Source organism: Adiantum capillus-veneris, chromosome 7 (genome assembly GCF_014529385.1).
Source record: "Adiantum capillus-veneris isolate H3 chromosome 7, ASM1452938v2, whole genome shotgun sequence".
Lineage (NCBI taxonomy): Eukaryota > Viridiplantae > Streptophyta > Polypodiopsida > Polypodiales > Pteridaceae > Adiantum > Adiantum capillus-veneris.
This window is the reverse complement of record NC_140937.1, coordinates 110,613,895-110,625,216: the sequence shown is the minus strand read 5'-3', so window position 1 is coordinate 110,625,216 and position 11,322 is coordinate 110,613,895. Positions and strand designations below refer to the sequence as shown.

The window sequence follows — 11,322 nt, the reverse complement described above, 5'->3', positions numbered from 1 at the left end:
GCTATCGACCGTCAGACCTTGCCGGCTCAAGTTATAGGAAACTAAGCTCCGCGTGACCATAGCCTTATGGCCTCTTACTAATTCTGCTTATATTAAATAAAACTTTTGTCGGAATGTTTGAGGAAGTTACTCTCTCTCGGTGTCCACTTTTAGTACTCTTTCAATTGCTTGTAATTTTTATACAAAATCTTAAATTTTGAACTAAATAGGATTCTAGGTAATTTAATTATTTTAGAGTGCCCACATGCATAACAACTTATAAGCTCTTTGACACCTATAATATGTATCCAAAATTAACAAAATTTGTTGTTTATATGGACATAGTTGAGACTTCTATCGTTGTCTAAAGGTGATTATGTTAGTTGTAGTCCAACTTTGAACATGAAGACTTTATGGATACATACCAACATTGCCTCTCTCTAGCCTGGACGGGTGTACACGGCGTGTGTTATACACAAAGGCGTACATTTCTTTTCATAATTTTAAAATCAGCTTTTATTGTCATGAAAAGTGTGATTGTTCCACTCTTGACTTGTGCGTTCAACTTCATCACCCCGGCCTAAGAGATCGTCTAGCCCATGATTCATGGTGCCTATCACCTTTGCCAAGTAATGGTCATGATTCATGCTGATGTCGCCCCCCCCTCCCCCCAACACTATCTAACACGAGTATTGAATGAAGTGTAAGTAGTGGGATCTAGGACGCTAAAGTAAAGCATATTTCCTGTGAAGCATGGACGCCGTCCGATTAGTCTTTGTTTACTTTTTTGATCCATGTTTACTTTTGCCTCTATCCGAGTTCAGTTTATGAGAGAGAGGCTTCGCCTTGGGGACAAGCAAACCCACACGGACATACGGTTAGGACATCGGGCTGCCAGCAAGGATGTCTTGGGTTTGAGTCTCCAACGTGGGGGCCCGGGGGTCAATGCGTTTACTTTTCTTTCCTCCGTCCATTCGCTTCGAAATTCACGTGCCACTTCCTGATCGTAGATCCAAACCTTTGGACCATGTGTTAGGGGCACAACACCCCCCAACCTGCTACGCTGAAGAGCTTCTTTCAGCCGCTCACAGAGAGGAAACTGTGAAATGGCTTAAAGCAACAAGGAGACAGCTTCATGAGAATCCGGAGCTTCAGTATGAGGAGTTTGAAACAAGCCAACTTATCAGGGAGGAGCTGGACAAAATGGGCATATCTTTCAAGTGGCCTCTTGCCACCACTGGAATCGTCGCCACAGTCGGTTCAGGAAAGCCACCTGTTGTTGCCCTTCGTGCTGATATGGATGCCCTTCCCTTGGATGTAAGCTCCTTACTGATCTTTGTCCTGGTCATGTTGTCATTTTCAAAAATTTTCCTCACTTGCCTGGTTGATATTCCCTTTCGTTATTGTGGGCAGCTTGTTTTAGGGGGTGTGGCCTGTGGGAGGGAGAGTGAAACGTAGTAGCCTCTCATTGTGAGCTCTCCTCTGTGGAGCCCTCTAGCATAGGAGCATTGCATAAAAACTTGTCAGCCGACTGTAGAAATCCTGTCCACACTTGGTCGAGCAAGCTTAGACCTATACGGTGTGCAAGGCTACACAGCCATGTGCCCCCCCCTTCCCAAGCTGTTACACCCTCGGTGTGCTCTACGCACTCAGATTGGCTCGTTCAATGTTGCTCATGTTGAAAGCAAGTATACCCTTTTAGTGGAAGGGGGTCATGTGCCTCCGAAGATCTTGGTTACTGGCGGGCATTGAGAGCAATACGTTATAGCACCTCGTACAAGATTGCTACAAGATGCAACGAAGACCGTTTGGTTCCCCAGTCATCCAGATCTTCTAGAGTCAGGTCCATAGGCATACTACATATTCACAAGGATTGGTTGAGAGCTATTGTCAGTGAAGGAGATAGAGAGAGTCAGAAGCACCAGATGGCCGTTCGCCACTAAGGTCGGCCGTTTAGACACTACTATTCTTGTATCTTATATAGGATATTAACCCGTTTGGATGAGTGTTAGCTGTACATTGCAGCTATTAAATCTGAGTTTTTTCTCACTGAAGTTCCTTATCTGGGTTATATCATTTCTGTAGAAGGCATCAAGTTAGACCCCGCGAAGATGGAACAGGTACGTAATTGGGATTTGCCCAAAACTGCATATGATGTGCGTTCTTTTCTTGGTTTATGTCAAGTATATAGTTCACACATAGAGAAATTTACACGCATTGCCGCACCCATGACGCCAACAACGCGTGGATCTGCCCGAAGCAGCCACTGAGGCTTTCGCAGCTCTTAAGGTTGCGGTGACAGAAGCCCCGTCTCTTATCCTTGCCTCTTGGGATGACCCCTTTGAGGTATGGATGGATGCGACCAATGTCGCTATAGGTGCTGTGCTTTAGCAGCATGGCCGTCCAGTTGCATTGCTTAGTCGGAAGCTGAATAGTGCAGAAAAGAACTATTGAGTTTATGATAAAGAACTTTTGTCCGTCATTCACTCTCTTAAGCATTGTAAGCATTTTCTGTATGGTAGAGAGTTCACAGTTATCACAGATCACCAAGCCCTCAAGTGGCTCTAGTCTATGCCTAGTGCACATTGGAGTGATCGCCAAGCATGGTGGTCACAATTTTTTGAGCAATTTGGAGGATTAATTGAGTATGTGCCTGGAAAAGCTAACCTTGTTGCAGATGCGTTAAGTCGCAAAGGACAGATCTTGGCTCTTGAGTCAAGATCCTCAGTTTCTCTTCAGGGTGTGTCTTTTGACAGCATGAAGAACCAGTACGCAGTTTTCGAGTTCGGTAAACAATGGTTGCAGGCTCTTGCTTCCCAAGGGCCTAGCAACTATCTCATTCGTGATGGTTTGTTGTATTTTCGTCACTGTCTATGTGTGTTGACCCGGGTAATTCTTCAGGTGCTTCGAAAATCTCAGGTCTCTGGAGTACTTGATCAATCTTTTCACACATATGTCAGCATGCAGTTGACGTTTGTACTTCGTCCTGGCAAACTCTTCTACTAAGAATTTGTCCAAATCTTCATTCTTTTCTTCAGTTCGTGCACCGGATTTCAACTTTTCTCTGCCTACCCATCGGGAAGTGTTATCTTTGTCAGATTCTCCGCGAGAACCCATGTGTAATCTAGGGTTCTTTATGGCTTATGCCCTGTAAGACAGAGCGATGAAGACGGGAGCGCGGTCGATGTGCGATGTACGAAGGTTGGGAGTCGCTAATATAGGTTGGGAATGCTCGGTCGAGCAAGCCAAATCTGAGATCCCACGACTTCATAAAATGCTAATAAATGCCACTTATTAATAAGTTGGGACTTGCTGATAAGAGGTGCTTTACATGCAGATGACTACCTAGGCTTCTGACTCCTTAGAAGAGATGCAGGGTCATTTAGATGTTTTGTACACATTTGCCCGCGATAGTGGATTGTCTCTTAACCTGGGGAAAACCATGGTTATGGTGGTTAACACCACACCACAGTGGGTCAGGAGGTCGACACACAATTTCACACATGGCCAGGAGACGGTGGAGTATACAATTACAGACACCTATCTTGGGGTAGTCTTCAGTGGACTGGTGTTTTCATTGAGGAGAGCAGCAGACTAGATTGACGAGAGCTTATGCAGCCTTGGGAGGATTGGAGAAGATGTGTTCGTAGGTTCAGTTTCAGGAGCCTCGAACAAAGGTGTTGTCACATGACACATCCCAACCCTATGTGTCCGTGGACAAGCTACACCATAGCAGGGTTTCCGTCAAGTCCAGTCAAGTTAGATTAGAAGTGATCTGGCACTTTTGTGATTCTATTCGTAGACCGTGCATGCCCAGTCACTCAGTGTAGATGCATATTCTCTGGTTGCACCTTGCATAAGCATAAGCATTTCCATCAGATTCCATCAGAGTCAGTTTGGGGATTTTTCAGATGACTTTATCTCATTTTTCCCTATTTTTGACATTTTTCACTTATTTATTAAGTGACTTTTGTTGGGTACTCAGTAGGGCAAATTGGGTAAGTTAATATATAAGCAAACCCAAGTTAGCAGAAATTGGCAAATGAGCAAAGACATGGCAGGCTTCCCCAAGTAACAGGTGTCCAACCCTCTCTCAGCAAGACCCTCTCCAACCTTGGCGAGGCCACTCCCCATCCACTCCCCTTCCACAACGTTTTTCAACCATCGCCATAAGGACCTCTCCATTGGCGTTTTCCAGAGCCAGCTATCGCCCTCCATGCTCCCTCATGCCTGGCGTTTTTGCTATCCATTGGCAGCAGCAAAAGGAACTTACTAACGCTAGCTTTCTGTTGAGATCAGTTGCGTTTTCAGCATTAAAACGCTGCAGGAATTCAGCATTGTATGCTCAGCGATTCAGCCATTTACACGCAGCAGATGCTCAGTATTTTCAGCCACCATCAGTCCCTTCAAAAACGCTGCAGAGCCTCAGCGTTTTCAGCTGGCAGCAACCTCTTCAAAAACGCAGCAGAACCCTAGACACCAACGTTTTATTTCAGCCTTAAAGCATCAGCAAAGGCAGGGAATTCCAGCCATGATATCAGCCCGAACAGTCACCGAATTCAGCCCATAAACAATCAGAGTTTTCAGCCACGAAGCCGTCGTCGTCATCACCGTCGTCGTCATCGGCATAGACCAACTTGCATCTGTCCATTGCATTCACATTGTACACTTTTGTGCAATCAAGTAGACCACTCTCGCCGACGAGAGTGGGGCCTTCGGAGGAGGGTTTTACAACCTCTCGGGTGTCGTATCTTTTCTCTCTCCTTCTCTCAGTCTCATTCACTTGCATACACAATATCCACTCACTTTGTTCGTGATCACAACACTCTCTATAAGACGGAAAGCTCTCTCTTTCCCTAAGAACTAAAAGGAACCTTGAGCAGTAAAGATCACTAATCTTGAGAAAATACAACATTCATTCCGTTGCACACCACAGGTGTGTCTTTTTAACACTCTAGTGGCTTCAGCTATGCTTTATGGAGTTCAGATTTGGGGACCCTGAGTGGACCACTATGGAAGATCTGGTAGCACTGATGGATGGACATGTATGGAGAGGCATCTAGTCTCTATGATCTTTTGGTTGAATTGGGCTAAGGTCTTAGTGCCACATGAGATTACTCCCCTCTCGTACTTGAGGCCCTTTTAGTTGCTTGCTTGCGTAAATTGCCTTACTTGCGGAATCGTCAATTCCTTTGCTCGCGTAAAGTACCTACTGCCTTGCGGATATCCACGATTGGCTGCTCGCTGCCCATCGCTGAAGAGAGAGAGAGAGAGAGAGAGAGAGAGAGAGAGAGAGAGGCACAACCTAGCAAAACTTAGCAGTAGCATGAACCCTAATGGCTATACTGTTGCACTACTGAGAGAGAGAGAGATCTGCACGCTCTCTTGTTCACAGGCTGCTTGCTGCCCATCGCTGAACAAAGGAGAGAGAGAGACGCAACCTAGCAAAACTTAGCAGTAGCGCGAACCCTTATGGCTGTACTGCTGCACTACTAAGAAGAAGAAGAAGAAGAAGAAGAAGAAGAAGAAGAAGAAGAAGAGAATTTTAACGTCGTAGAAAACTATCCCAAGAGACCTTAAAGAGGCTATCCGACGAGGAGAGTTGAACTCAAGACTTGTGAGAGAGAGAGAGAGAGAGAGAGAGAGAGAGAGAGAGAGAGAGAGAGAGAGAGAGAGAGAGAGAGAGATGAAATGTTATATTAATGTCTTCAAAAGGCCAAAGTGACCTATGAGACCAGAACGTTACAATGTGGTGTATCTGATACAAAGTCAGAGTAACAAAATGACAAAATAAAAATACTATGGAATCCTAAACTCGTAGGTGTGAACTAAGAAGCTAGCTTGGATAGCGGAATTACAAGAGATCCAGCATTGGCCGCTAGCGTATCTCATCAAATCTTCTCCATGGTCAGGAGTCTGATCAGGCGTCTTGCATGTCGGGCCAAACTGATCCGAATTCTCTGATGTAGCCTCCGTAGATGCTGTGTAGTCCTCCGCAGTCGTGGGCGTTTGGATCTCCCCAGCTCAGTCGCTCGGCCGATCAGTGTGCCTCTGGTGTGAGGCAACAAGCTCTGCTGTGGTAGTAGCTCCTCCGGGTGTTCAGTGTCTGCTCTAAAGAAGTCTGTGATGTGTCTCTGAGATTGGCTAGCCTCTTTTGTCATCAGGCTCTCTCTGTGTCTGCGCAGCTCGAGCAGAAACAAACCCACGCATCTTTGATCCTCGTACCTCATGACTTTGGAGAGTGATCCAAAGCCATCTCTGAACAAGCAGTGGAAGTGGCCTCGTATCTCGTAGTAGACGGGGCAGTGGCATATGTAGTGTAGCTCTGTCTCAGGCTCCATGTCACACAGGGGGCATGTCCTGGCCTCTGCTTGTACTTCGCTATATCTCCCAGTCTCGATCCGCAGCTGGTGTGTGCATATCTGGCCAATCGCACATCGAATCCCATGAGACAAGTGGGTGTCCATGTATTTGGGCCTCGTCACAAAACCGTCCTCCGTAAGCTGGAGAATATGTTCTCTGTAGAAAGCCATCTTCGTGCCGAACTCCTGTGCTGGCTGTATCCATGTCCTCTTGGTGTCTAGCCGAGTCAGGTCATGGCGGATGAGCGTGGTGATCTCGGACTGTGTAAGAGTTAGAGAGAGTGCATCCAGTGAGTACTGGAAGGGGGCCAATCTGTCTATGATGAACCCATGCGCCTGAAACCATGATGTCATCTCCCCATACCAACATGCTGTATCTCCTTGCATGGCTAACTGTCGAGAGGACTCAAGTGCAAGGCGGTCGTATCTGTCTCTAGGAAGTTCCCACATGCGGTGTGCAGGAGACAGATCTGGCGAGCGCCTCAACCACTAGTGGGAGCGCAACTAGCTCTGCTTGCACGTGGTACTGAAGCCTTGGCTCTAATGAGCCGCGAGATCATAGAGACCAGAGGCTTCTCCATGTCCCCCCATCCATCAGTGCGACCTGTCCTCCCGTGATGATCCAATGAAGGCCCCCATATCTCAGCTCCATAGAGCAATGCAGAAGCCATCAGAGTGTCAAAGAGCCAGAACTTCGTCCGAAGCTCTTGAAACTGAAACTGTGAACACATCCTCTCCAATCTACCCAATGCCGCATGGGCTCTGGTCAATCTAGTCCCTGCTGCTCTCCTCAATGAAAATGCTGGTCCACTAAAAACAACTCCAATGTAAGTGTAAGCATCTGTATAATCCACTGTCTCCTGGCCGAATGTGAATGCGGGCGTTGACCTCCTGATCTACTGTGGGGTGGTATTAAATACCACGACCTTCGTTTTGCCAAGGTTGACAGACAAACCACTTTCATGGGCAAACCTATGTAAAGCATCCAAGCGTCGTTGCATCCCCTCCGGAGAGTCGGATATCAACACAATATCATCAGTATATAACAATAGCGGAATCCATGTCCCTTCTAGCGGTGCACCTCTATCACCGTCTCTCTCAATGTAGTGAGAAACCTCATCCACATACATACCAAATAGTGTAGGAGAGAGCGGGCAGCCTTGCTTCACCCCAATAGTGGAGTGAACCGGTGTAGATAGACCCTCAGAGGTGCGTACATGCCCTACTACTGATGTGTACAATGCCATGATCCCCCAAATGAGCTATGTGGGTACTCCCATCTCCTGTAATCTGCGCATCAATCTAGCTCTAGGTACTGTGTCAAAGGATTTGCGGAAGTCCAGAAAGCTACAATAGATCAGTCTCCCATGGGATCTGCCCTCCTCAATGATGGCCTTGAGTGTCAAGATATGGTCAAGAGTAGAAAAACCTCCCGCTCTGCCTATCTACTCGGCTGTTGCTCAAGAATGGATGCGTACAACCGTGCCAATGTGTGTCCAATCATGATAGTGCGATAAGTCTTAGGCTCATAGGGTCTCGAAGATAGGTACAATCGTAGATAGACTCCAAGTATCAGGCAAGCCCTCACACATGGCACAGTTAAACATAACTGCTAGAAGCTTTGCTAGTAGATCTCTGGCATGCATGAAATGCTCAGCCACTAAGCCATCATGATCATATGCTCTCCCAGTCCTCATCTTGTGTAAGATGCAGCGGATGTGAATGTTGAACTTTGCTCAAGATGAGTGCTCTGAACTGTGCTCAAGGGTTCCTTTTACTTACGAAAGGGAGAGCCTTCCGTTCCTTTAGTGAGAGAGTGCATGTCACAAGGCGGGCACCACGTGCCAATAGAAAAGAACAGACTTTTAGCACTTCAATAACAACTGAACTGAAAGAGAGAGAGAGAACACGCGACACGGAGTGGCGGAATTTCACCCCAGAGAGTATTGGCCCCAAACCTTGGCGCCCTTTCGGTATTTCTTTATATTGCATCATCAAAGTACAAGCCAGTACTCCAGACTCTGCACCTTCTCCAGGAAGCATGCCAGAGAATGAGCCCTAACCTCAAATTTAAAGGCCCTTGGCCTAAAAGGCAATTACGGTGAAAAGCCTTCAAAACTCAAAAGCTTCTGGTCCAAAAGCAAAGCCAAAAAGCTGCCAGCGTAAATCACGAAAATTTGTACAGCCTGCCACGTCATCAACCAACGCAATTTTCGGGAATTTCCTTGCTACCCTTAGGGTTAGGGTTATGGTTTCTGCAGTTTTAGGGTTAGGTTTTTCAGAATCAGGGTTTGCAGGTTTTAGGGTTAGGGTTTCTAGAATTAGGGTTTGCAGGTTTTAGGGTTAGGGTTTCCAAAATTAGGGTTTCAGCAGTTAGGGTTTTTGGTAAAAATTAGGGTTAGGGTTTTTGCTCTCGGGCAACCACGTCATCACTTTGTGACAGTTTAGGCCCCTCGGCCACATCTGTAAGTTGGCTCCATTCTTTAGGCTGACACGTCAGCAGTTTGTTACAATGCAAATGATCACAAACAAAGTGAATGACACTATGAATGAAGGTGCTGAGACTGAGAGATAGAGAGAGAAGATTACAACATCAGAATGTTGTCAAACCCTCCTCCAAGGGCCCCACTCTATGGTGAGAGCGGTCTACTATTGATTGCACAAATCTTTACAATGCAATGGACTTGCTGACGACGATGAGGACGGCGACGAGACGGGCTGAAAACTGAAAACGCTAAGGGCTGAAATCTGCAAATCTTGTATCTACTGAATTCTGACTCTATGTCGGTGACGGCGATGCGACGACGACATGCTGAAAACGCAGATGCTGAAATCTACTGATAGCGGGCTGAATCTGCAAACACTGGCTGATCTGACCGTGCGGTGAGGATCTGCTGCGGGCAGGTGAGATCTGTGAGGTTTGGGGGCTGCGGTGCGGAGGCTAATTGCTGAAAATGCAAAACGCTGATGCTGTGGGCTGAACTGTCGCGAAGAATCTGCAAAACGCTACTGGATCTGCAAGTTGCAAAAAGTTGCTGCAAAAACGTCAAATATCTTGCTGGGAAGTGCTAACGCCAGGCTGATCTGCTGTCTTCAAAACGCCAAGGCTGATCTGATAAAAATGCTGGGCTGTTTTTTATGAAAACGCTAGGCTGGTCTGGTGGCTGGAAACGCTAGGTTGCCTGCCGGGGGGGTCTTGGAGAAGGTGCACTGTCAAACACTTGGTCCCTGCTGCCTCTTCTACGAGAAAGTGCTAGCGCTAGTTTCTTTATAAAGTAGCTTGGCCAAATTGCCCTACCCAGTTTCCCAACAAAGTCACTTAATAATAATAAGTGAAAAATGGCTACAATAGGGAAAAACAGGTTTTGTGTACTGTAAAATGCTCCTGATGGAATGTGATGGTAATGTTGATGATCATGCTGTGTGCAACCAGAGGATATGCAACTAGTCTGGACATGCACGGTCTACGAACAGACTCACAAAGGTGCCAAAACACTTCCTAAGTTGAACTGAATCCTAGTCATGAAGGTAGCTTGTCCACATGCACATAGGGTTAGATGTGCACGTGACATCCCCTCCTTTTTAAAGTGAGGTACTTTGTCACGTGACACATCCAACCCTATGTGTTCGTGGACAAGCTACAGCATGACCAAGGTTCAGTTCAGTCAAGCTAGTCTAGAATAGGAAGTGATCTGGCGCTTTTGTGAGTCTGTTCGTAGACCGTGCATTTCTAGACACTTAGATTAGATGCATATCCTCCGGTTGCACACAGCATGATCATCAACATTCTCATCAGAATCCATCAGGGAAATTTTCCAGTGCATTAAAACCTATTTTCCCTATTTTTTGACATTTTTCACTTATTTATTAAGTGACTTTTGTTGGAAAGTAGGTAGGGCAATTGAGCACACGCTCAATAGGCAACTTCTCAGCAGAACCCCCAAGAGGCCTAGCGTTTTTGCATCGCAACAGAAGGCTAGCGTTTTTGGACCAGATCAGCCAGCGTTTTTGCATTGGCAACAACCTGGCCACAGTAAGAAGCAGAAGACTCGCAGCGTTAGCAGATGCTCCACAGCAAGACCATTTTCCAGCCCTAGCATTTTGCATCTGCAAGACACTTCAGCGTTTTTGGGGATCTTTGCGACGGAAGCCCCACAAGCATCAGCGTTTTAAGTTTTCAGCAGTCAGTATCCGCAGTAGAACCCCCGAACCTCGCAGACTCACCTTCCCGCAGCAGTTCCTCGCCGCACGATGGGATCCATCGAAGTTTGCAATTTCAGCCCGGAAAACGTTGTTAGGTGCAGTGGAATGAATGTTGAACTTTGCTCAAGATGAGTGCTCCGAACTGTGCTCAGGGTTCCTTTTACTTACGGAAGGGAGAGCCTTCTGTAATTAATGAGAGAGTGCAATGGACACAAACAAAGTGAATGGACACTGTGCGTGAAAGTGCATGAGACTGAGAGATAGAGAGAGAAGAGAATATGACACCAGAGACGTCGTTAAACCCTCCTCCAAAGGCCCCACTCTCTATGGCGAGACCAGTCTACTTATGATTGCACAAATCTCTACAATGCTTGGACTTGCCGACGATGTCGACGACGATGAGACGGGCTGAAATCTGCAAATCTTTATCTGTTGAATTCTGACTCTATGTCGGTGACGATGTCGATGATGACGATGCAACGACGGCGCACTGAAAACGCAGATGCTGAAATCTGCGTTTTCCGGGCTGAATCTGAAAACTGCGCGGGATCTGACCGTGTAGCGAGAAATTGCTGCGGGAAGGTGAGATCTGCGAGGTTCGGGACTTGATCTGCGAGTGCTAAAGACTGAAAACTGAAAACGCTGGTGGTTCTTGATGTTCTGTCGCGGTGAATGTGTAAAACGCCAGGGCTGATCTGCAAACCAAAAACGCTAGGGCTGAAAACTGACCTTGCGGGGAAATCTGCTAACGTTAGGGCTGATCTGCTGTCTATTGTTG

At 46.7% G+C, this 11,322-nt stretch overlaps 1 protein-coding gene across 3 annotated transcripts in view; it reads left to right on the top strand.

Annotated features, from left to right (window-relative positions):
* Positions 1-891: 891 nt before the first annotated feature.
* The window catches only part of LOC147454420 (IAA-amino acid hydrolase ILR1-like 3), a 61,151-nt gene continuing 50,720 nt past the window's right edge, over positions 892-11,322 (top strand). Inside the window, exon 1 of one of the 3 annotated variants that reach the window (XM_086516389.1) lies at positions 892-1,296. In XM_086516389.1, the coding sequence (XP_086372515.1) occupies positions 925-1,296 (372 nt within the window). In that variant the 5' untranslated portion in view covers positions 892-924. The remainder of the gene's footprint in view (positions 1,297-11,322) is intronic. The other 2 variants (XM_086516388.1, XM_086516387.1) reach the window with 2 other exon arrangements.